We start from the raw sequence: 27,893 nt of genomic DNA on the forward strand, positions 1-27,893 counted from the left end.
GGGAATGATTAGCTCCTGTAACTGTACATCCCCAAAAGGTCATATTTCAATAGTGAACCACTGGGAAGTAGCCAAGTGTTCACTGATGTCCCTTTATGACTTGTGAAAGACCAGTTTAAAGGCCACAAACTTAAGTACTCTAAGTTATAAAAATAAAGTTATAAAATGTAAATTTTGATGTTGACCAGTACCAAACTGACTAACCTAAGCTGAATGCAAATATGCAAAATAAAATAAACTGAATCATAACAGTAAGAAAGAAAGGGGGAGAACAAAAAATAAATAACAAAAACAATACCATTCAACATAATTAATCAATTAAAAATATTTTGCATAATCACAAAAGAATGGTTCTTTGAAACTAGCTCAGACAATACTGAAGTGTATTCAGCTCTTGGATGAATTATGCAGTGTTGTAATTAGTACAGTTATTATGATCTACTTATCCATTCAACTTGAATGTTACTGTATTTTTCTTGATAATAAGATGCACCCATGTTTTAGAGGCAAATTTTGTGAAAAAAAAATATTTATTGCTTATGCTTGCATATTTGTTTATTGAGCACTTGTGAATCCATTTTTGAAGCACAGATAATGTCAGTAATGCTTCATCATTGATGTTATGATCTAAACTTTCACTTTCTTCAAAAGAGCACGTCGTTGCTACAGTTACATTCGTCATTACAGATGTTATGGTCTAAATGGGTGGCCAGCCTTTCATGCTATATATATTATCCTGAAAATGTGAGGTGACACTTGGTGGTGGATTCAGAAACTACCAGAATCAACTCTCCCTCCCCAAAAAAAGTTTTGATTGGCTTCTTGTGTGACGAAATGATTTTGCTAATTAAGTAAGGAATTTTATGCTAGGCAGTTGTAGTAAAAAATTAACACAATGTTATGTATATAAAATCAACTTAAGTTAATGAATAGACATCATTGAATAAGCTAATAAATTAATATAGGTTCATCCATACAGAATGGATGTCATGGGTTGCTCACTGATATTTGTACTTACCTGTGCTAAATTAACACCCAGGGTCCTGAGCTAGATATCATCCTTCTCTTTCTTGGTGATTCCCTTCTACCTCTCTCTCTCTCTCTCTCTCTCTCTCTCTCTCTCTCTCTCTCTCTCTCTCTCTCTCTCTCTCTCTCTCTCTCTCTCTCTCTCTCTCTCTCTCTCTCTCTCTCATCTCTCTCTCTCTCTCTCTCTCTCTCTCTCTCTCTCTCTCGTCTCTCTCTCTCTGCTCTCTCTCTCTCTCAGGGTAACTCAGAAATTTATTTTAGCTGGTGTAGCATAAGCCTCAGGCTTCCTTGCACTATATGGCTAGTAATAATAAAAAAGAAATAAGAATAAGAACATTAAAATTGATAAACATAAACCATAGGTTCTGTCATGTTGAAACCAGGAGCATAATTTATGACAGTAAAAGTGGAATTAAACTACTATGTTTGGCTTCATTTCTGATTTTTCAAATTGGTTATATAATTCTTTATATAATTTTTTTCCACATCAGAAGACATACCACTAACAAGAGCTGCAGGCCACAAATTGGCCATTTTTGGTCTAAACTTTCACTTTCTTCAAAGAGTGCATCATCTTTAAAGCCATCAAGGACAAGGACATTGCTGATTCCATATTTCTTGAAAGATGTAGCAGTTCTCTTCATTTCACTAACTCCCACTAATTTTTCATCCATTTTCTCAACTGGAAAATGTTTTATTGCTTCAACCATCCTTTTGATGCCCACATCCATTTGGTCCACTTCTAACACAAATTCTTTAAAGGGTTTGTTTATCAAGATGTTCAATTATTGTAGTTGGCTATAAAGTTTCCTGGTATTATAGCTAATTCCATGTTTAATTCAGTAATCTTCCTTTTTTGCTGCCTCTACACATGTGATCTGATATGGTCACAGCAAAAGAGCTATCTTTTTTGGGTGGGCTGGCTAGATGGTTTAACCATACTGTCTAGTCACAGTTAAAAATAAAGATATCACTGCATATACCTTCAGCCTATAAGATGCAGGGGAATTTTTGGCAACATTCTCTATGGAAAAAATATCTTATATCTTAAAAATTGGTAAACTAAAGAATACCATGTCCGAATTGTCATCATTCAAAGAATCTAGCAAGTTAAGAAAATAAACTAGTAAGCCAGGCTGCTCTTTCTTTCAAGCTGAATTTCTAATGAAAAAAGAAAGCTGTAGAGAAGCTCATCTTATTCATTACATAACTAAACAACAGTGTTATAATCTCAGTGAAAGAATTACATTATTTATGATGACATTATTTACGAAAGATAGAGAAAACTACATTTGGATGTCCGTTGACGAAACAAAACGTTTGTGGCTGCTTTATTGCAGATTTTATATGTGGAAAATTCAATGCAGAACTAACGTGTCCATATTTACTTGCTTGTAAAGCCCTTGGAAAGGTGAATTATTCTACAATGGAAAAATTTTGTAATGATTCTTTGCAATTATGGCTAGAATTGACCCATAGCGAAAGAGTGCATTTTTGTTAGTGACACTGCTTTGTGTTTGTTAAAATCTGCCTCTGTATTATTGGATAAGTTTTCTATCCAAATCTAATCCATTTTATTTGCTTGGCCCATGGCTGACATAGGTTGGCAGAAGCAGTTCAGGAGATTTTGGTGAAATTAACAAACTTATTTCTAGAATAAAAAAGATTTTGTCAAAAGCGGCTGTGAGAATAGCAACTTATATACAGCAGAAATGTGCTACCTACTCTTCCTCTGCCCTCTGATCCTGTTCTCACAAATGGGGAACATGGTTACAAGCAGCATTGTTTTATGCTAAAAATTTTGATTCTGTATAAAAGAATTTGTTGATTTCTTGGATAGTGTGCGTTCAGTGGCTATTGGTAGTGCTTTCTGATTCTTTGGGCTAGAAAACATTTTTTGTTCATCCAGACCTATTTCGGTTGGTTACCTAGTTGTGTAAGCAAACTTTAAACATGGGGGACTTTGAATAGCACAATTGGAGAGATGGAAAAAGTTGAATTGCAAATTTCAACCATGCCTGGAGGCATAGGAGAAGAATAAGAAAATACATAATGTTTTAGAAAAGAATTCAGCATTTCACACTTTAAGGAAAATAGATAAATTTATAAATAGAAAAGGAAATGAACTTCCATTTCAAGTAGAGGCATAAAAGTTCACATTTTTAAATATAGCTGTCACTTCTGTAGAAGTAGAAAGGTCACTCTCTGCACATAAAACGATCTTGGATGATGAATGCCAGAAATTTACAACGAACCACTTTGAGAAATATATTATTGTGTATTGTAACAAAAATTATTCCAGGTGTGAGTTTGAAAGGGAAAATTTTTAAAGAAAAGATGTTAAAACTTTTCATAAACAGTTTTATTACTTTAACATATTGAATACAGAGAAATTGTGGTTTGGTTAATTGTAATAAATGTAATAATTTTTAATTCACATAATCTGATGTCTAATAATAACATATACAGCCAATCCCCGATTAACAGCACCTCCGTAGCCAGGTGGGCAGGAGCAGCAGTGCATAGCACACGCTTCTTGATTAGACCGGAGTTCGAGGCCATGACCACCAAATGCGGAGGATGCGGAAAGGTCAGGGAATGACCACTGCATATCCCCGGAGCAATATGGTCTTGGTTGCTAATGCTCCTAACAAACAAACAAACAATCCCCAATTAACATAAGGGTTGCATTCCGTGGAACTCTACGTAAGTCAGAATTTCCCCATGCTTGTGCAGCACTTGCAACTGTGCTCGCTGAATTTATTGAATCAAAAAAGAAATGTTCGACGAACATGTGAATAGAATTATTTATTGTATTTATTCAATTTTTTGTCTTCTGCGCAGGAAAAATTACAAAAGCTTGCAATTTAAAAAATTTAAAAATTATAAAATTACAAAAAAGAGAGGAGACAGGCATAACATCATTAAGTTTTACCTCTTGAGCATCGTTGCCAGAATCGACGTCTTCAGCTGATAAGTATACTGCTGCTGTGGAAGTTGAGTGCCGTGGAGATTTAGAAGGGGTTGGCCGCTCAACCTTACAAAAGAACATATTAATGGATCACTGGACAGTGGCTTTTTTTTTTTTTTTTTTTTTTTTTTCATTGTAGATTTCTTTTTAGCAAGCAAGCATATCATTCACCCCTCTGTTAACTTTTAAGAATTGTTTGCTGTCAGGATCCATCTGTCTTCTCAAACCTCGCCATTGCCAATGTAATTTCACAAAATGCCATTGCCATCTCTCTGGTGATGAATCGTCTCAGCTCCTCATTTGTTTCATCTTTAGCTTCGTCAGCATTTTCTGCTTTCACTATCGCTGCCTGCAAGTCAATAAGTTCTTCGTTAGATAATTCCTTTTCTTCTTCCTCTATTAACTCCTCCATGTCTTTGGCATCAACCTCCAACTGAAGTAACTCTGCAACCTTTACAATCTTATCTGTAACCTTTTCATATTATTTGTCTTTTTCAAATCTTTAGAAGCCTTTTATGTGCTGTAGGCATATTTTCTTCCATGCTCCATTTAAACAGCTTTTAGTAATTTCCATCCAGGCCTTATTAATGTTTAAGATGGCATGGTAAAAATTTAAGATTTTCAAAAGTCTCTTAACGTAAAATTTTTCTCACTGTCTACTGCAGACAATGCCTGAGCAAATGTGCGTAAATAGTATGCTTTAAAATTGGAAATAACACTCTGATCCATAGGTTGGATGAGTGAAGTCGTGTTTGGCGGTAGAAATATGACTCTCACATTCAAATTGAAATCATCTAGATGCACAGGATGTCCAGGAGCATTATCTAATAGTTGTGAAATCTTGAAAGGAACATCGTTGTCCTTGCAATATTTTTCAACCTCAGGAATGAAGCAGCATTTAAACCAATCCTCATAGAGAGATATTGTTATCCATGCTCTCTGGTTCGATCAGAAATGCACAGGTAGGGTGGCTTTATTGATGCCCTTAAATGCACGAGGATTTCCAGAATGGTACGCAAGCAGTGGTATTAATCTGTAATCTCCCGCTGCATTAGCCCCAAGCAAGTACGTGGCCCTATCTTTTGAAGCCTTGAAACTTGACATTATCTTTTCCTCTTTGGCAATGTATGTTCAATCCAGCATTTTCTTCCAATACAGAGCAGTCTTGTCAAAGTTAAAAAATTTGCTGCGTTGAATAGTCGCCTTTATCAATATTTTTTCCAACACATTACAAAATTTCTCTGCAGCTACAGAAACAGCACTGGCGACTTCACTACATACTTTAATGTTTTGGAAACCAGCGTAATGCTTGAACCTATTAAACCACCCGTTGCTTGCCATGAACTTGGCTTGGGGTTTGCCATACTTATTCTTAATATCTTCATAAATACTTGCTTTTGCTTGAATGGCCATTGGACTCGGGGACACTTGCTTCTGAATCTGATTTTCCATCCATATTATTAATAGCTGTTCCATCTTCCGTATAGCACCTGAACACCTTTTGTGATCACTGTTGATCTCAAGTGCGTTGATCCTTTGACATGTTCTTTTATACGCACACTGTCCTTTAAAATGGTATTCACTGTTGAAGCAGCGAGACCCAATTCCCTTGCAATAGATGAATACTTTGTCCTTAATCATTTTCATCTTCATTTCTAAATCAATTTTGTGTTGTTTCCTGGCACTACCACCACTTGCACTTTCCATTAGTCCCTTTCCCTTCATCATTGTAATATGTAAAGAGGAATAAAGAGAAGTTTCTGAAAATTTGTTTTTTATATGATCGAAGATTTCAGTGAAGGGGGGAAACACATTTCACCATAATACCGTAATGTAAAAATGCACAGAATTCCAGTTATCAGATTTATCGCAAATGCAATAAGATTGAATTTACTATCCATTTATAATAGATTGCGCTAACAGAAAAACTCAATAAACTGGAAAGTGAAAATTGTTTTTGTTTTTTGGTCATAACCTCCAGAAATGTGCTTTAGAAAAATATCACAAAAGTGTTAAAAATTGATTCTTATAATGGGAACATGTGAACTGGTGTAGCGCAATTTCCATTATAAATATGACATTTTAGAGAGATAAATAGCTTAATTTCGCTAAATAAATATAGCAAAATTTTCAACTTCCAAGGATTTGGAACAAATAAAAAAAAAAAAAAAAAAAAAAACACCCTATGTTATTGGGTTCACATTACGATATTTTTTTCAGTTTGCACCGGCCGGCAGAAACTTACATAAAATTGAATTTTGTGTAAGTCGAGTATTACGTAAGTTGGGGAGTTCCTGTAATAAGATGTTCTGCTGTTATTTAAATTTAATGATCTCTGGCAGAATTTTAAAATATGTAATAATTTTAATGCTCTCTTTAGTATATAGTGCATTTCTTTCTTTTTTTCGTTTCCTGGCAGGCCTCAAAATAAAGACCATTTGTATATGTTGAAAGCTGTGATTGTTCATCTCGGAGATGTCTTCTCTGGCCATTTTATCACCTACCGACGTGGTCCATTACAGAGTAATGCCTACCAACGTTGGTTTTGCACCTCTGATAGTTCAGTTAGGGAAGTTCCTCTGTCAGATGTTTTGCAAGCCTCGGCATACATGCTATTCTATGAACGAGTTACAGTCTAAATAAATTGCAGAAAAGACTGCTCTAGAAGAATCTAGGATAACTTATAAAACAGGTATGTCATATTTGAGTTATGCAACCTTTTATTTGTGCATTTTCTGACTGTATACAATGCCATCATTTCAGTAGATGCTTCTATTTAAATCCAGATTTGTTTCAGGTTGATGTATTTGTGTTATATAGAGAAGCCCATTCATGTTGTATTTACCCAAAAAAGCAAAATAGTTTTTTTTTTCTTCTTCATTTTTTTAAATCAAAAATCAGAAGTCATATAAAATTTTTGTGTGAAGTTAATTTGTACCCTGTTCTAATATTTTTACAATAGTTAACGTATACAGGGTGTTTCAGTTAAACGTTTCAGAACTTCTAAGAGGGGTAGGGTACATCCTGACAACTCGAAATCATATAGCAATGTGGGGTCGGAAATGCTTTCCTGAAGCGGTGTTGTACACAGAAGCACCATAAAGAAAAGAGACCGTAAGTGAGAAATCGTTTTAATAATACATGAAAAGAAGCAAAAGGTACATGGATTAAAGTAAGTGTTCGAAGTTTCTTCCACGGGCTACAATGCACGCCTCACATCTCCGACGCATGGACATCCAAACATTCTGGAATACTCCAGGCGAATTTTGAATTTCTTCGGCAGCTACTGCGATTCTTGCAACCAGCTCCTCAGCATTGTCAACAGGGGTGTCATAAACTAGCGATTTCATATGACCCCAGAAATAAAAATCAAGACATGATAGGTCGGGTGACCGAGCAGGCCAACGCACGGGACCACCACGTCCGATCCACTGTTGACCAAATGTGACATCCAGGTAGTTACGAACATCTCCGCTATAATGGGCAGGGGCTCCATCGTGTTGGAACCACATTGTCTGTTGCGTCGATGCAGAAATCTGTTCATCTCTCAAAAGTTGTGGCAATACTTGCTGCAGAAAGATCAAGTAGATAGGTCCGGTTAGACGACACGGTAACAGGTAAGGTCCGATGAGGTGATCTCCCATAATACCGGCCCATACATTGACCGAAAATCGAATCTGTGCTGCACGACGTCGTATTGCATGCGGATTCTCGACCGCCCAGATATGGTCGTTATGCGTGTTGAAAATTCCTTCCCTTGTGAAGGATGCCTCATCGGAAAACAACACTTCAGCAGGAAAAAGGGGATTTGTAGCACATTTTCCAAGCTACCACTGTGCGAAAGCAATACGAGGTGCATAATCCTCCGGTTGCTGTGTCTGTACACGCTGCACGTGAAACGGATGCATGTCTTGTTCTCGGAGAATCCTCCAGACGCTGCAATGGGAAACCCCGACTGCGTTTGCTAGACTTCGTGTACTCGTTCTTGGATTCCCCTGTACATGCTGCAGCACATTCTGTTCGACGGCTGGAGTCCGTGCTGTTCTTACCCTGTCCCTGTCAGCTCTTTCAAATAAACCTCTCTCAGCTAACCTCTGGTGCAGTCTTGCAAAGAAATTATGACTGGGAATACGCCTCGTCGGATATTGTTCCGCATACAAACGCTGTGCGGCTGGCCCACTACAATTTGCAGCCCCGTACGCCAAATGCATATCGGCTAACTCTGCGTTCGTGTAATCATCCATCCTACTAACTTGCCGTTCTTGTTCAAGAAATTCGAAATTCGCCTGGAGTATTCCAGAATGTTCGGATGTCCATGCGTCGGAGATGTGAGGCGTGCATTGTAGCCCGTGGAAGAAACTTCGAACACTTACTTTAATCCATGTACCTTTTTGCTTCTTTTCATGTATTATTAAAACGATTTCTCACTTACGGTCTCTTTTCTTTATGGTGCTTCTGTGTACAACACCACTTCAGGAAAGCATTTCCGACCCCACATTGCTATATGATTTCGAGTTGTCAGGATGTACCCTACCCCTCTTAGAAGTTCTGAAACGTTTAACTGAAACACCCTGTATAGTCATGCTCTTTAAAAATTTGAATCTAGAAAAGTTTTGTTCCAAATTAATAATAATAATAAAGGAGTGCAATTAGCCCAGTGGTTATGATGCTGGACTAATATTGTGGACCTGAGTTTGAATCCTGATGTGAGAAGAGAAAAAAATCGCTAGGAAAAAAAATGTGAAAGCCACTATTGGACCTACCTCCCTCAAGGTCAAAGTGATGGCTAAGGCATAAACTGGTGCCATCTGGTGTTACTCCGAAGAACTAACCACCTACCACGATGCAAAAGCCAAAGCTAAACAGGTCCACCTGTATAGCTGGATGAAGATCAGAAGTAGAAATATTGAACATACTGCATAGAATGTGGCACAAGATAGTCACTTGCATTTGGGCGTTGAGGCTGTCGCAGACATTCTCTCAGATATGCCAGACAAGCTGTGTTTGCTACCTGGGAGTCTAAAACTATGATGAAACTGATATTCAGGTGACACTCAAGTCAAGCGGACCCAATTTCGATGAGGACGGTCTGTGACAGCCAAATCCTCTGCTTGCACCTTTGCGATGGTGGGACTGTTAGTAATCCTAGGTATAAACCCCATGCGCAAGAACACTGTGGGTGATCCAGGTGTGAACCAACTTAAGCAGGGGTCGAGGTGTGGCACTTACACCACACAGAGGAATGCCGCCCCCTCTGTGTTACAAGGCAATACTAGGGGGTAGATGACTCATCAACTGGTGTAAAACCACCACTTTGTTTATTGGAGGCTTGAAGTGGTGGAACCCATGTTTAGTCTCCAGAGCTAAGTACCAGTCAACCCTTCCCCATCTCTTCCATCATGCAGTATGATTGATGTCTTTTGAGGTTATGATGAATACCATGGCGAGATCCAAACTTCCCAACATTTCAAGGGTACAGCTCTAAAATGGTGTTCGCAGGCCAGCCTGTAAACACCATTACAGTACACTGGACCAGACACCATTAGTTAGTACACTGGACTGAAACTATTGGTAACTCTCTAGGAGGCTTCCAGATCAGCTAGTGTATAATCTTGCTGCTTCTACTCTGCCAGATAGTGATTGGAGGGAGTCCGAGTAGTGTGTATGTAGGGGACATTGTCGAGGCCACATTTGGTCAAGGAGCTGGGTATATTCTTATCATGTGTATGCCATATCCAAAATTTTCATTACTTCATACAGTATGTCATGTCCCCCACCCACTTTTTCTTACTATTGAATTCACCATGAATAGTCAAACTAATAGAGCAAACTTATCTGCGAAAAGATCTAAACCTCCCAAACACTTCCTAGTTCATTTCACAAATATACTTGGTCTCATTTCTAATCTCAATGATGTCCATTTCCACTTACAGTCTGCCAAACACCATGTACTTTTTCTAACAGAATCTCAGTTATTCGTTGATTCAACCACTGCTCATCTCAGTTGCCCAAATTATTCGCTGTATGATTCCTTTCGCCTTAAAGTTGGTACTTGTGCATATGTCCATTCTGATATTCCCTATCAAAGACTTGGTAATTTGGAATCTCCTCTTTTTGATCTTCTCTGGTTTAAAATCTCTCTACCTCATTGTGTCAAATTCATCTGTTGTCTCTACCATTCTCCCAATTCCACTAATCACTTGGAGCTCTTTGACTTTCTCCAGTCTAGCTTTCCTAACAATGAGGTAATTTTCCTTTGTTATTTTAATGTTCCCAACTCCAGCCAGCTTCTGTTTTCTAGTCACAAAGACTCAGCTGGTCGAGATGCTTAGGCTTTTGCAATTACTAATGACCTTGCACAGATTGTTCATTTACCTACAAGAATACCGGACAATCCTAACCGTACAGCCAACACACTTGATCTTTTTCTGACAAACAACCCTTCTAAGTACATGGTCAATGTGAATAGTCCTTTAGGCACTTCAGATCACAACTTGGTGATTGTCTCTTCTCCAATGGAGCCTTTATCTCATAGCTATTCCCAAACTCGTGTTGTTTGGCATTACAAGAATGCAAAATGGGATGACCTGCAAGATTTATTTTCTTCTTTCCTTCGTCGTATTACTGTTTCAAAACTTCTGATGTCAGTGTTTGCTCAGATTGTGTCAGTGAAATTATTCTTGTAGGGATGAAATCCTTCATTTCACACTTCATCTTAAAATCTTGTCCTTTATCTAAACCTTGGTTTTCCAATAAATGTGCTAAGGCTATTCAAGAGAAGAATGTTGCATGTCATAATTATTTTGTTTCCAATTCTTCAATTTCATTTTCTGTCTACACCAAAGCTCGCAACAATTGTAAAGCAGTTATTATTAATCAGTCCAAACTAGATTTTGAACAGGCTAAGAGTAGAAAACTTGCTTCTTGCCCTAATGGTAGCCGAGCACTCTGGTCTCTTGCCAAAGCTATTGGCCGCTACTTTTGCCCATCTCTGCTCCCACCTGTGTCCAAACCAGATGGTTCTGATGTCACTTCAGCCGAGGATAAAGCTGACCTGCTAGCATCCCATTTTTCTTCCAACTCATGTATTAATGATCTTGGTAAAACACCTCCCACCATTCCCAACACACTCGATTCGATGCCTCCTGTGGTCTTCCATCAAAAGGATGTCAGAAGGATTTTGATGAATCTTGATACTAAGAAAGCTCCAGGTCCTGATGGTATTTCTCCACTTGTTCTGAAAACCTGTGCTCCTGAACTTACTGCTGTTCTTTGCCACCTTTTTTCACTTTCTTATTCCAAAGGTGTTTTTCCTTTTGCTTGGAAATTTGCTGATATCCAACCAGTTCCAAAAAAGGGTGACAAATCCCTCCCATCCAATTACTGTCTCATTGCAATTACTTCTACTCTTTCAAAAGTGGGCGCCTCCGTAGCCAGGTGGGAAGGAGCAGCAGTGCGTAGCATATGCTTCTTGATTAGACCGGGGTTCGAGCCCGTCACCACCAAATACGGAGTATGCGGAAAGGTCAAGGAATGACCACCGCATATCCCGGAGCAATATGGCCTTAGTTGCTAATGCTCCTAAAAACCAAATAACAAACAAACAAACTTTCAAAAGTAATGGAGAAATAAATTAACCACCAACTCTTTAACTATCTAGAAACCTTCTGTCTGACCAGCGATCGCCATTATGGATTTCGTCAGTTTCGATCCACTTGTGATAGTCTGGCTTATGTTACCCATTTATGGACAAATTCAATGGAAAAGTTTGGTGAAACACAAGCAGTTGCTCTTGACATCTCAAAGGCTTTCGATCATGTTTGGCATAAAGGCCTTCTAAACAAACTTATGGAAAAACAGTTGGGAAACCATCTTATGGTTTGCCAACTGTTTTTTTATAATTGGTTATCCAGTTTTCTCTCTGACTGCTCACTGAGGGTGATGGTAGATGGCTCTCTGTCTTCTGACTTTTCCACTAATGCTAGTGTCCCCCAAAGTTCAGTTCTTTCCCCCACTCTTTTCCTCTTGTATATTAATAACCTTCTTCCATTGACTGGAAATCCTATCCATAGTTTTGCTGATGATAGCACATTGCATTCCACTTTCCAGTTTGAGAAACTTTGCCTTGCTTAATCAGCTTCAACTTCTCGAATTTCTGCTACCAAATGCTTAAATGCTGATCTCCAGGTAATTCTCCTGTGGGGCAAAGACAACTTAGTTGACTTCAATCGTAAAACTCAGTCCTGTCTTATATCTTGCAAAAAGGATTCTTCTGCTCCTATTCTTATCTTTGGTGACACTTCGATTTCTAGGCAAGATGATATATCTCTTTTGGGATTACCCTGACTTCTAATCTCTCTTGGAACAAGCACATTACATATATTGCTTCCTGTGCATCTAAAAAACTTGGTTTTCTCTTTCGCTATAGACATTACTTTTCTTCTAAACAGCTGTTCACTCTGTACAAATCCTTACCTATATAAATTACCCTTACCTGTATAAATCCGCCTTACCATGGAATGTTGTACCCACGCCTGGGGCAGTGCCCCCAACACCTCTCTCGGGCTTCTAGATTCCATTCAGAAGAGGGCAGTTAGGTTAATTAATGACTCCTCTCCAACAGAGTCTCTCCACTCACCGTCTCATAGACGTACTGTTTCTGCTGTATGTCTTTTGTACAGATACTTCCATGGGCACTGTTCTTCTGAATTAGTTTTTATAATTCCCGCTTTCTCTTTCAAAACAGTCCAAACACTTGCTGCCACCAGCCACCATCCAACTTCACACTCACAGAACCAACTTTTTATCTTCCTCGTTTATTCATTCAACTTCCGTTTTCTGGAACAACCTTCCTTCTTATGTATTTCCTGAAAATTACTGTCTTCAGAAGTTCAAGTCTAATGTTAACAAATATCTTCTTTCATCTTCTCAACTTCCAACGCATGCTCAGTACTATGTGTTGTAATACCTCTCGTGTTTGGGTTTCCATTAAAAAAAAAAAAAAAAAAAAAAAGCCTTTAGACAGAGAGATTGGCTTGAAAAGTTGCAGACTGTCTTTTGTGGAAGGCAGTGGAGCAACTGTTGCTGTTACCCATATGGCTAACACAAGGGAAGGGAAAGACCATCCGGCCCAACCAACTGGAAGTGCTTCCTACACAACTATGCTAATGGCCACTCAAAAAGGAAGAAAAAGTCAACACATGAACTGAAGCATTGAAATGAAAACATTCATTGTCTGATTATACTACAAAGTAATGAAGCTACTAGAGACCTACATAACAATGTACAGCAGGGGTCACCAAACTACGGCCCACGGGCCAGATCCATCCCACATAGTCTGTTCATCCGGCCTGCCCCGCACATATACAAATAGTAATATGTAAGTAAGAAATTGTTTCTCCTTTCTAGATATTTTTCTTCGCCGTTCTCCCATAGTTATGGCTACTAAGAAAAGAAAAGTAGATGCTGAGTGTCGCCTTTTCAATTAAGAATGGGAAGAAAAGTACTTCTTTGTGGAAGCAAGTAACCAAAGGGCTATGTGCCTGATATGCAATGACAGTGTTGCCGTTTTAAAAGAGTACAATCTTCGGCATCATTATGAAACAAACATCTTTCAACATTTTCGAAGTTTTCTGGAAAGTTATGTACTGAAAAATTTTAATTCATAAAACATAATTTGGCATCACAAAGGCATGTGTTCATGAAAATATTTACTGAAAATGAATCTGTAACCCATGTAAGTTACAAAATAGTAAATAAGATGGTAGAGCGAAGAAAACCATTCACTGATGGCAGCTTCATCAAAGAGTGTATGATGGAAGCGGCAAATGACTTGTGTCCTGAAAAAACCAATTTATTTAGAAGTGGTAGCCTTTCAGCAAGTTCAGTTGTGCGGAGAACAGAAGAACTTGGAGAAAATATAGTACTGCAGATACGCGAAAAGCTAGACAATTCTTGTGGTATTCTCTAGCGCTGGATGAGTCTGCTGATCTCTCGAGCACGTCACAACTTCTCATATTCATTCGTGGTGTTAATTTGGACTTTCAGGTCACAGAATGCACAGAACAACAACTGGAGAAGATATTTTCGTGGAAGTGCAGAAAACTTTGCAAAGCTATAACCTTCAGTGGAATCAGCTTCGATGTGTCACAGTTGATGGAGGAAAAACATGGGTGGTGTTAGGAAGGGTCTCGTAGGGAAGATTAGAACTAGAACTAAATTAGATCTTCAACTTCCGGGTGCTTTGTTTATACACTGCATTATACATCAAGAAGCACTATGTGGCAAAGACTTAGATATTTCTTGCTTACTGAAACCAGTCATCTCTGCGGTGAACTTTATTCGGGGCCATGCACTTAATCACTTAAGTGCATGATTAATGCACTTAATCAGTTCCAGGCTTTTCTTGAGGAAATTGACTCTGAATTTTGTGACTTACCTTATCACACAGCAGTGAGGTGGCTTAGCTGCGGTAAGCCACCTCACTGCTGTGTGTAAGATACGAAAGATACGAAAGATCGTTTTTGTAAGATACGAAAAGAAATAGATATTTTCCTCACTGAAAAGGATAGAGCTGATACACTTCTATCAGATCCTACCTGGCTATCAAAATTGTCATTTTTGGTTGACATAACATCTCACATGAATGAATTGAATTTAAAAGTTCAGGGAAAGGACAACTTTATCTGGAACCTTTACCAAATCATTAAAGGATTTCGGAGAAAGCTATTACTTTTTGAAGCACAACTGGAAAGAGGAGATTTCTCTCATTTTCAGTGTTTCAAAGAATTTCTTGCTGAAATCGGAGAAGATATCAATCTCAAATTTCCAAAGAAAATTATTAACGACTTAAAAAAGCATTTTTTGGAAAGATTTTCAGACCTTGACAGAATTGAGAGTGATATTCTTTTGTTTCAAAATCTGTTTCATTGTAACGTTGAATTGGTGTGAATTGGTAAATAAATATATTTGCTATCTTCATTTTTGTTGTATTTACTGAATTGTATATATTGAACAAAATGATTATACGGCCCGCGCTCGTCAATCTCTCGGTTATCTGGCCCGTCGTGAAAAAAGTTTGGTGACCCCTGATGTACAGGATGAAACTACATGCTGAATGGGTGGAATAGCAGACCAGAGATGGACCATTGTCACAAAGAACCTGATAGTTCCTGCAATCTTGGAAAAAATCAAACAGGATGTGAGCATTAACTACAAAGGTCATGAGCACGACCAAACCAAAATAGGAGGAACACCATGTACAAGAATTGCAACCCAGAGCAACCAAAGTGGAAACAGATGAGGTAGCAATACAGAATAGAAGATGAGTGGAAGAAGGTCCTAGCAGAATTTGAGGTGCTTTGTGGACCCTCAAAGACCCACACTATACCCAGCAGAATTCTTTGGCAAATAATACTGGATTCCATGAACAACACTGAAGTAACACGAGATACCATCTACACAGCCATTTACTGTGCCGCTCCAGAATGGATGGATGGAAGAGAAACCAGAGACCAACAGAAAACAAAATGCAAAGACAAGGAACCACCAGCATGGGAAAGGAGGCTACAGCACAAGAGAGAAAGCCAAGAGTGAAGATAGGCCAACTGACCCAGTACAAGGATAACAGAAGTAAGAAGCAGATTAGAAAAGTGAAAACCATCCTCAAGAAAGACAACATCCACTGCACTGCTAACATGAAACCCATAATCAGAGGATCAAAGGGATGGTTGAATGGGAGAAGACAGAGTGGTAATCAATGGACACTGCTCTTCATGGACTAATGTTATTAGTGGAGTCCCTCAGAGTTCAGTGTTGAGTCCATTGTTGTTTTCTGTATTTATAAATGATACTGATGATGGTATATCAGGCTTAATGTCCAAATTTTCAGAAGATACGAAGGTTGGCAGGGTTGTTATTGACACTAATGACAGTACACTGCTGCAACAGAATCTAGAAAAGTTGAGCAGATGGGCTGAGAGGTGGCAAATGAAGTTTAACATTGACAAATGTAAAGTACTACATATGGGAAGCAGTAACCCCCAGAGTAACATATAAACTCTGTGGTACTACACTGATATCATCATCACTGTCCTAACACCTACTTGTACCTGCACTTCCTGAGCAATAAGCTCATCTGCGCTTTATTCCTCTATCCTATCAATTTTAATCTTTTGATCCTTAATCATATCCTCTGTATGGTAAATCAAACATTGAGGATATGTTACCGCCCCTGCCCCGAAGAGGCGGATATCGACTATCTAGAGCTCAATTAAACTTTAAACTTCAAAGGCAAACTTCTATAAATTGTGATTCTTATTCCAGCCAAATTAAAACTCTAAACATTTAAAATTCATCAATATATTTTTGTATTTTATACTTTTTACAACATTTTCTTTTATACAACTATAAACTCTAAAGTCAATATAAAACCCTAAACAATAAAATTAATCAATATATTTTTGTATTTTATACTTTTTTTTTTTTTTTTTCAACATTTCCTTTTTATACAACTATAAGGTACTACAGTGGCAGAAAATGAAAAGGACCTGGGAGTAATTGTACAGGCAGATATAAAGTTTTCTGAGCAGTGCAGACTGTCTGCAAGAGTACTCATGGTGTCTTGTCAATGATATTCAGGAATTTTTCTAGCAGGGATAAGGAGGTAATTATCCCCTTGTATAAGGCAATGGTCAGGCCACACCTTGAGTACTGTATACAGGTCTGCAGACCTTATTTTAAGAAGGATGTAGAGCTGTTGGAACGAATACAGAGAAGGGCAACAAGATTAGTGAAGGGAATAAAGAGTTGCTCTTACGAAGAAAGGCTTAAGTTTTGGAGACTAAGCACCTGCGAGGTGATCTGATTGAGGTGTATAAAGCCTTGAATGGTTTGAGCGTGCTCAGTGCTGATGGGATTCTTCCTCTTGCTCAAATTATCATCTGAGAGGGCATAATTTCAAATGAGGAAAGGCAGCTGTAGGATAGATGTGTGGAAGTTTGCCTTTAGCCAGCGGGTAGTTGATTGGTGGAACAGACTTTTGTTGTGCCTAAATAAATATATTTAGGCACAACAAGTTGATAGCCTAAATAAAAGCACACGCTTCTTGATTAGACCGGAGTTCGAGCCTGTCACCACCAAATACAGAGGATGCGGAAAGGTCAGTGAATGACCACCGCATATCCTGGAGCAATATGGCCCTAGTTGCTAATGCTCCTAAAAACCAAATAACAAACAAGCCTAAATAAATTTAAAGCTGAGCTGAACAGGTATTTGGAACAAAGGGAGGGGTGAAGTGGGAGCGTTTTTTTTTTTTTTTTTGCTGATGCTGCATAAGCTTGCTTCCTTGCATCGTATGCCTATACCAATGCTAAAAGAATACCTGGACACCCTCAAGCAGAAGCTCCTTGCACTCAGAGACTTTACCGATATAGGGAGTGTGCAACCAGTACTCCCTGACCAGAAGACACTCAGAGTTCTGGGGTAACCTGTTGAGCAGCCAAGTTAGCCATAAAGGCCCTGCCTCCTGGATAGACCTAGAATTGAAGAAAACCAAAGGCATACAAGAGATGACAGAATGGGAGATTTGGAAGGAAGAGTACAACAGTTGATCAGAAGTCCCACACCTGGCAAATCCCAGGAATAGATAACATCCAGAACTTCTGCTACCAAAATATACAAAATATTAATTTACAATAGGATATCAATGTACTACACTGAAGCAAGAAACCATTCAAACAATCAGTTTGGCTTTAAGCAGGGCAACACTATGGAGGATTCCATTCATCACCTACTCACAATAGGCTTTGCTTGGGCATTTGATTCACTCTGGTGGCATAGTGTCCTTAGGAGGCTCCAACAGACAAATGTCCCACAAAATCAGGTAAATGTCTATCAAGTAATTAAGAACCACCTCACAGGCTGAAGTGTCTCGCTCCGTACAGCGTTCCAGGAATTGACAAGCCCCAGATGAATTGCTGGCCTTGGATCTGGGCCCAGTAGAAAGCCTAGCCTTTGCAAATGATTTGATTCTCCTTGTAAAAGGCAATGCAAGAGTGGTTGTAGAGCAAAGGTCCAGTGCTGCCCTCATGCAATTGCGGGAGTGGGCACAAATGCTCAAGATATCACTGGCGAAAACTAAATCTATACTTTTGAAAGGAAACCTAAGGAGACACCCTCGAATTAAAATTAGTGGTGTTGTTTTTGACTCAAAATTAACTTTTTATCTCCATTTGGCATACTTAACAAAAAAAAAAAAGTGAGAAACTGTGCAGTCATGATTGCCATGATCAGTAGAGCTGACTGGGGGCTCAAAAGAAAGACCCCTGGCAGTCATATACCGGGCAGTTTTCTTGCCTGTTATCACCTATGGAGCCGATGTGTGGTTTACCTCCCGGAAATAGTCAAGATCAGGAATAAACTTGAAACAATTCAAAGAACAATATTACTCAAAATCACCAGAGCATGTTGCGCTGTGAGCACACCCACACTGCAGATGCTGGCTGGTGCTCTTTCTCACTTTACTTGGGCGCCTCCGTAGCCAGGTGGGCAGGAGCAGCAGTGCGTAGCACACGCTTCTTGATTATACTGGGGTTCGAGCCCGTGACCACCAAATGCTGAGGATGTGGAAAGGTCAGGGAATGACCACCGCATATCCCCAGAGCAATATGGCCTTAGTTGCTAATGCTCCTAAAAACTAAATAACAACAACAACTTTACTTGGAAATTGCTAAAAGAGGCTTATATTATAGACTTGAAAAGGAAAGCTCATCCAGCCCAACCAGCTGGAAGTGCTTCCTGCACAACACTGCTAGTGACCACCAAAAAAGGAAGAAAAAGCCAACACATGGAGTTGAGCATTGAAATGAAAACATTCATTGTCTGAGTATACTACAAAGTAATGATGAAGCTCAAGACCAACATGACAATGTACAGGATGAAACTACATGCCAAGTGGTTGGAATGGTTCCCAACTGTTCGGTTCCCAAACAGCGAATAGCAGACCAGAAATGGACCATTGTCTCAAAGAACCTGATAGTTCCTGCAATCTTGTAAAAAATTCAAATAGGATGCGGACGACTAATTACAAAGATCGCGAGCACAACCAAACCTACAGAATTTCTGGGGATAGCCCTTGACACAGCCAACAATGTCAAGGCAGAGACAAAGAAAATTGCCCCAGAACTTCAAGAATTATGGCCAAGTAATTGGGAGCAGGAAACCAGAGGTGCTGTTACCAAAAGGATTCTGTCACAGGTGGCAATGGTTAGTCCGAAGCCACCAAAGTGGTACATGCCTGGACTTTTCACAATATTTATATTGACAGGTCATGGCTTCCTAAAGGCAAAACTTACTTCCTTATGGTTGATTGATGACCCAAACTGTACCTGTGGCAAAAGTGAAGACTGGGCACACATTCTATATGAATGTACAATTTATGACATCCAAAGAACACAGTTAATGGTTGAAATTGATCCCCTCCCAGGGGTACAGGAACATCAATTTATCATAGAAGAAAATATATACACAGCATTTATGTGCACCAATCAATAGCTGGAGTACCCATTTTTCCCACCATGCCCAGATGATGATACATTAATCTGATAATGTATTTGGAAAATTATATGCACTAGGCATAATCCTTATGGGTTTTGATAATTAACTATATAATATCAGTGTAAATACACCATAGTTAACCCATAGATTTGAGCTACGATTGTAGCGTAGAAGGCATCGTTTTTAATTGTATCTCATAATGTGGTTGCTTTCACAACAAGATAGCTACTATTGAATTACTTCAAATAAATAACGCTTCTCTAGTAGAGAAGGCTACTGTTATTTATTTTCAACGTACCACCACCCAGACGATCGTTTCGGAGCTTTTTGTCTTCGTCATCAGTGGGCGGGTAGGTAATACAACAGGCCATCTCAGTTACGAAGTTATATCCACATTATGAGAGATGCCAGAAGGGTGTGATGGTAATGTATTTGGAAAATTAAATGCACTAGGCATAATCCTTATGCGTTTTGATAATTAACTATATAATATCGGTGTAAATACACCATAGTTAACCGATAGATTTGAGCTACGATTGTAGCGTAGAAGGCATCGTTTTTAATTGTATCTCATATCGTCTGGGTGGTGGTACGCTGAAAATAAATAACAGTAGCCTTCTCTACTAGAGAAGCGTTATTTATTTGAAGTAATTCAATAGTAGCTATCTTGTTGTGAAAGCAACCACATTATGAGATACAATTAAAAACGATGCCTTCTACGCTACAATCGTAGCTCAAATCTATGGGTTAACTATGTACACCGATATTATATAGTTAATTATCAAAACCCATAAGGATTATGCCTAGTGCATTTCCAAATACATTGCTGATGACAAGCACTTACACAGGTCTGTAGGTTCCCTCAGCATTATAGCAGCCCAGCACAGTGACACGATCTTTCAATGCTTTATAACCTGTTGGTGATTCTGCATCCTCAGTTGTCAGAGTTCTTCTTGGATTACATCTCCAATATAAGGCAGTCTCATTGGCATTGTAGACCTGCTCAGGACTTAATTTTTCATCAGAAAATAACTTGGCGAACTCGTCAACAAATGCAGCAGTTGCTTCCTTGTCCACTGAACGTTTTTCACCACATACTGCACAAAACTTTAAGCCATGTTGCTGCTTGAAATGCTGAAGCCAGCCTTCACTGTAATCACACTCGTAACCTAGTCCTAGTTCTTTATGAAAAATTTTAGCTTGTTCCTTCACCAGATTCCCATACAGCTCAACACCTTCACTTACGCAGAGTTTAAACCTCATTATCAGCACTTTATCCAGTTCTGAACTTTTTCCGTCTTTCATTGTTTTCCTTATGCACATCTATTTCTTTGATCCACTGTTAGCAAAGAACTGGAGCAATTTTTCTTTCTGTTTCTTTATGTCATACACTGTCAAAGAGCTAATGTTGTATAATTCACACAAGCTTCTCGCATACACACCGCCGTCGAGTTTTTTTCAGAAATTGAACTTTATTTGTTATGGACAATGTACAGTGTTTTCGCTTTACACCACGAGAAGCACTTCCTTTATGCATTGGAACCGTGGCTGGGGCTAAATGCGAGTAGATTATAATAATAATAAATGCAGAAAAACAAGTAGAAATGGCTTGCCAGTGTTTACGAGTTTGCACCAACAGCTAATGCTGCAACCAGCGCCACCAAAATGGTAGTGGCAAGTCAGTGCACTGTCCCAGGAAATTTACTCGTGGAAATTATGTCCGAATTAGCGGTGGAACCACATTACCAGTGGCCAAATTAGTGATGGCCGACCTGTACTAACAATACCAATACACTTACTGCATTTCCCTTGGGCTGCACTTCAACCAAAAAGTAATAGTAAGTTGAGGGGCTTGGGGAGTGAAGTGCAGAAAGAAAAAATTGAACAGATGAAACAAATGCCTGACGAATTAGTGAGCGTGAGAGTGCATAAGCACATTTTAAGTAAACACTAACCTTTTAATTGTAACCTTTATCTTAAATTAGTTTATTTAAATCTTACTTATTACACATATTAGTATACTAAGTTGCACTACACACCACTGCATTCCCCCTGGTGTGAGAAAGGATGGTTGAGAGGAGGAAAACATAATTTAAGAGAAGAAAAAAAATTTATATAACATAAAATGTGAGAAAAAATATAAAATCAGAATGAAAGCAGAATGTGAATGAGAGTCATAAGTGTAACAAATTGTGTGGCTCTCCTACTCTTCCCTCTGGATTGGCTGGAGGGCAAGTGGACCAGTTATGGCCCCATGCCCATCCAAGCAAGCATCATGCTGTGGCTACTTAGCCATTGTGGTGTGGGATGCAGACACTAGTCAGTATAGCTTGACCCCTGGCCAGTGTGGGATAGAGCAACAAACAGGCTTTCCAACATAAGGATCTCTTTCCCTATGAACTTTCGCTCCTACTACCCAGGGTGGTGGCATCCTGTCCTGGGGTTCCCTACTGTCTCCCCCTTTCAATCAAGTGGGCACCGCTCTTCTCAATTTTTTTTTTTTTTTTTTTACTGGCCTCTCCCTGCCTGTAGTCTTGGCTACTTCGGGGTTTGTCCCGCCAGTGCCTCATACTTCCTACTGCCCGGCCCGCCTCCTTGGGGTGTTAGACAGTAAACTATAGGTTTCTGTGAAAACACAAGCCCCTAGGCTAAGAAGCTGGATGAACAACACAACACAACATAACCTACATGAACACTCACTAATGTACATAAATCTGGCATTTACAGAGTTTGTTCATCATATTGCTTGACGTGGCTTTGGGGGAATCCCCAGAGCTGCATTACAAGTAACGCTATACGCTATCATCGATGTTCCACCTGTGGAACAGGGGAACGATGACAGATGATGATGGCTATACCCTGACATAGTTCCAGAGTCTCCGACTCAAGGAATTGCCTACCTAACGGTTAAGGACACAGACACCACAAACCTAGAAAAGTACAGACCAAACACCTGTCTTCCAACAGTGTATGTGGCTAACCACATTTCTGCTAGCCATAATTGCCTACACAGTCTCAGTACTAATGTACTCCTTCGTGAACATAGATTGGACCAGCACTAAGCTGGAAGAGATTGAGATTCACCAAGAGCTGCAAAATGCCAACCAAAATTGACCATCAAGAAACTGACCACAGCCTGCAAAGAAGGAAACGGGCTTGACAGACCTCATTGAACAGCAGAAGAATGCAATTAAGAACCTTATGGATTATTTTTAGGAAAACACGTCGGCAATCTACCAAGTCATAAGGAAGATATGCAAATGACTTACACCACTCAGCCTCAAGGAGACCCCCACTCACACAGCAGAAGAAACAAAGAGAAAAAGATGGGTGAAGGCACTCCGTGGCAGACACTACAATGACCTCTGCCATCGAGACTACATAGATAAATGGCTTTCAACGCATGGCTCACAAGTGGGCGGCTCTTCCCCAAGACTGAAGGCTTCATGCTTGCCATTCAAGACCAGGTAATCAATACCAGGAACTACAGGAAATATATCACAATAACTCCAGATTGATAGATTGTCCTGGTCAGGTGGCATTGTCAACGATCCCACCTGGCCCTAGAAACAATTCAGTACAACACGATGGGATGCAGGGTTATCATCCAGACGGCATACACTTGTAAATATGACCACATTGTCAAGATAATACTTAAGGAGCTAGTGCAAAAATACCATTTGATGAAAGGAAGTGTACCATATTACAAGTACAAACCTCAGGCCATACTAGAGATCCCCCCACTCACAAACTCTACTGGAATCACTCCATAATAATGGACAAGATGATCTCACACAACAGACAAGACATAACCCTCATCAATATAGCAGTGTCCAATACCAGCAACATCCAGAAAACCTGCAAAGAAAAGATCAGAAAGTACACAGACCCAAGAGAGGAAGTCAAAGAAATGTTGTATATGGAACAAATAATGACCATACCAATTACCATGTCAATCAATAGCATTGTGCAAAAGAGCCTCCATAATAATCTTGTCCTTACAGAGAACACTTGCATGGAACTCCAGAAAGGCATTATCTTGAACTCTTGTAGAATTTGGAGTGTTCCTTGGCCAGTATTAGTAACCAGACAAAAGAATCACCCCATGCAACTTGTATCTGTGTGGCTGCACTTGAAACTTGAGAATAAATAAGTTTTCTCTACTAGGAAAGCATTATTTACTTGAAAGTGCATGACCATGCAACTTGTTGCGAGGGATTTTACAATATGAGATGTTAGGACAATAACTTTGCAAAAATGATACCATTTTTGCAAACTTTGTTTGCATTCCTTGTGAATTTACTGCATATTAAAATGATGCTTTGCACTATCCAGTATACTTGTTAATAATAATAATTTATGAATTTATTCAATATTATATATGACAAATGTTTGTGATATGAGTTGCCACTGTCTAGGATAGAAAATGCTTTTCATCTTATTTAATTGTTAATTACAGCACATCAGTAAAATATCATCATTCAAACTTTATACTAAACAGGAATAAGATCATTATGATCATATAAATCAGTCCTGTACTGTCAGCCTTCCATTCACTATTTTCTGTTAGCTCTTTAATCCAAGCAAAGGTAAGCCCCTTTCCCCTAATGCTTGCCTCACACCATTAATCTGTCTCTAGGTCCACTCCAATTCATTTTTGCTTCAAATGTATGTGATTTAGCTAGCCTGCTTTCTCCTAGCTTTTCCACACGCCCCTGCCATTTTAAGTATGCTTCATTTGATCCTTGAGACTGTCTCATGTCAAGCTTTTCTTGCTACCTAGGAGTCTAAAATGCTGATGAAACTGATATCCAGGTGATACTCAGGTCAAGTGGACCAATTTCGGTGAAATCCAATGTCTGCAACAGACAAATTGCTTGCACCTTCACAATCATCTGACTGTTAGTAACCCTGTGTATAACCCCCCATATGCAAGTCCTGAAATATAGCACTTAGTATATTTGGAGGTGATCACCCAGGTGTGAACCAATGTAAGCAGGGGTCGAGGTCCGGTGCTCATATCCCGTGTGGAGATGCCACCCCTCTGTAGCAGGCAATACTAGGTGGTAGATGACTCTCATCAACTGGTGCAGTACCACCACTTTGCTTATTGGAGGTTTGAAGTAGTGGAACTCGTGTTTAGCCTCCAGAGCAAAGCTCAGGCAATCCCCCGCATCTCTTCCATCATGCAGTATGACTGATGTCTTTTGAGGTTATGTTCATCATTGTGAGATCCAATCTTCCTTAAATTTTGAGGGTGTAGCTCTAAAATGGTGTTTTCAGCCAAGCCACTAGATAGTCTACCACACCCTCTCTAGGAGGCTTCTGGATCAGCTAGTGTATAATCTCGCTGCCTGTACTCTGCCAGATAGTGAATGGAGAGAGTCCGAGTAGTGTGTGTATATGGGGACATTGCGGAGGCCACTTTGTGTCGAGAAGTTGGGTATATTCTTGCCATGTGTACACCATATCCAAAAATTTCATTACTTCATACATGTCTTCCCCACCTTTTCTTATTACTGAATACATCATTAATAGTCTAACTAATAGAACAAACTTATTTGCAAAAAGATCTAAATCTCCCAAACACTTCCTCGTTCATTTCACAAATTTTTGTGGTCTCTGTTCCAATCTCCATGATGTCCATTTCCACTTATATTACTCTATTTACTGGAGTTATCACTCCAGTTAAGAGACCACGAAATCCCTTAATACACTATAGCCTCCACTTTTGAAATTAAAGCTCACACCCTCCGGACTACTGAAATATCCCTAGACACTGACATTATGGTTGCTACGTGCTATTAGCTTCTACAATATTGCATTTTTGTTGCTAATTGGATCCTTGGTGAGGACCAGATCATGGATGTTAATACCTCTTGTGCCACTCTCTGAAGTGTTGACATAAATGACAGTTATCCAGGTGGTTAAAAAAAAAACTGATCCCACTTTGTATATTGATGGTCCACAATTTACAGTCTATCAGAGATTTAAATTCCCCCATAATGAGGTGGCTTATAGTTGCTTGATTATTTAATTTGCTTAAAGTGATTTTTATCACGTCTTGCAACCTTTGGGTTAAAAGACTCCCACAGTCATCTTTTCTTTACCATTGGTCATCCCACACCACTCAGACTCAACATCCACCTCTCTCTCTGGACCAGAGAGAGAGAGAGGTGGATGTTGGTTGCTCTCTGGAACAGAGAAAGATTTTTTTATGTCAGTTCCTCTTTGGCCACTATGATATGCACCACCTGTCTGGGTAGGCTTTTCATCAATAAATAATAGGCTGCAGTGGGAATAGTCCTCTGTTCCTACTACAAAACAGTGACCAGTTGAGCTACTGATGTGAAAACTTGTTGGTTTGGCCTTCACCCTACATTCCAATTCCTTTCATAGTGTTTGATAGAATTCAAATTGGGACTTCGCATGAGCCATTTCAACTTTTGTATATTTACAAACCATTCTTGAACAGCATCCACACTATGTTGTGGGACATTATCCTGTTGGGGGAAAAAAAAAAAAAATGGGTTTGTACAAAAGAACTGCCACATCGTAGAAAGCATGGACCTGTTCGAAATGTTAAGGTGGGCATTGGCATTTATGATTTCCCACACAACCACCGAAGATCCTTGTCTTCCCACGAGAAAAAAAGCTGCACACCATAACTCCACTCTACTGAACTTCATTGTTTTCACAATGCACTAGATATTCTCCAGGCATCCTGCACATCTGCCCACCTGATGAGAAGAGGGTGCATTAAGATTGGTCACTCCATAGAATCAATTTCCTCTGTTCTGTGGACCAATTACAGTGTTTGTTGCACTGTACAAAGCAAGATCACTGATTGCAGTTGGTGATGTTTAGTTTATGCACTGCTACTCTCCTGTGAAAACCAAGGCTGTGGAGCTCCTACAGTGCATTCGTACAGACTTCAATACCTGTGGATATCTTTCATGGTTCATGTTTCGAAAGTCTGACAGATTGTCAAAGACTTCCCTTCCAAGTACTTTTGTATATTCACCTTTTGTGAATATACAAAATACTCGCTTTCCAGCAAATATACAATGCGTATTTGCTGGAAAGCAAGATACTGTCATGCTTCCATTTCATAACATCACCGACAGTTAACTTTGGATGGTATAGGCTATCAGCAATTGCATAACTAAATGACTTGTACACCTCCCTTATATATCTCATATTTATTCAGAAAAGTCCAGTGGAGTGTAAACACACGGGTCCAATTACTTCTTGGAGGATAGTTTTCATACTTGTTAAAAAAACATTGCATTTACCATATGATTGGAAGTAAGGATAATGTGCTGTTGGCTATTCAGTTTTGAACTTATTACCAGTATTTAAAATGTGCTTATTCATTTTGTTCACTATGTAAATCATAATCAACATGATGCTTATTAACAATAAATATTAATTGTACAGAGTTCTGTGATAATTTTTCTGTTTTTGTCTTATTCTTGCAGGTCTAAGAAAGGGAAGCATTGAGTTCACAAATTTTTTCCAGCAAGAGACTGTGGTGCCTGTATTATGACTGTTTACCAAATATAAACTGCAAAAGTTTGCAACTGGTGTCCAGTATTATAAATATAGTAGAATGCTGCTGCTAACTAACAGAGAACACTTGTATTTTTACAAGTTTTGTAATTTATTCTAGTTGTTCTCTTTAATGTGTACAGAGTATTAGTTTACTGAAATGTAACTAATAAAAGACTGTTGCATTGTCTTGTTTTTCTCCATCCATTGCCTTACAAAAGTAACAAAAATTCATGAAACATCCTAGGAAATACTAAATGTATAAAAGTTTAATTAGAACTCAGTGTTACATGGCTTTGTTAATATTTCCATGATATCTGTATCGTTTCTTGATAATTCACAATCTTTATTTACTTATTTCAGATATTACAACTAAATCCAACAAAAAAAAATTTTATTGTAATATTTGTGGAGAATTTTTGAAGTTGATCTGATGCAAATGTAAAAGAAAATTTAATGGAAAATTTAAAAGTTAATGACCACAAAAATTCAACACTAGTTTTTTTTTTAATGGCAAAATGCCATTAAAAAAATTAATTATTTCTGTCATTACACGACAGGCTACTAGTAGTATTTTCATAATATTGCACTACTTTATTTAGTTTGTTTGTTATTTGGTTTTTAGGAGCATTAGCAACTAAGGCCATATTGTTCCGGGGATATGCGGTGGTCATTCCCTGACCTTTCCGCATCCTCCTTGTTTTGTATCACGGGCTCGAATCCCGGTCTAATCAAGAAGCCTGTGCTACGCACTGCTGCTCCTGCCCACCTGGCTACGGAGGCGCCTCTT

The 27,893-nt window shown here is 39.0% G+C and overlaps 1 protein-coding gene across 1 annotated transcript in view; it reads left to right on the forward strand.

Moving 5' to 3' along the window:
- Usp30 (ubiquitin specific protease 30) overlaps positions 1–27,178 on the forward strand; it is a 268,673-nt gene extending 241,495 nt beyond the window's left edge. Inside the window, exons 10-11 of the mRNA XM_090381070.1 lie at positions 6,417–6,689; positions 27,034–27,178. Of these exons, the coding sequence (XP_090237196.1) occupies positions 6,417–6,636 (220 nt within the window). The 3' untranslated portion in view covers positions 6,637–6,689; positions 27,034–27,178. The remainder of the gene's footprint in view (positions 1–6,416; positions 6,690–27,033) is intronic.
- The last annotated feature ends 715 nt before the right edge of the window (positions 27,179–27,893 follow it).

This window comes from Mastigoproctus giganteus, chromosome 9 (assembly GCF_048544385.1).
Source record: "Mastigoproctus giganteus isolate SK-2022 chromosome 9, ASM4854438v1, whole genome shotgun sequence".
Classification (NCBI taxonomy): Eukaryota; Metazoa; Arthropoda; class Arachnida; order Uropygi; family Thelyphonidae; genus Mastigoproctus; species Mastigoproctus giganteus.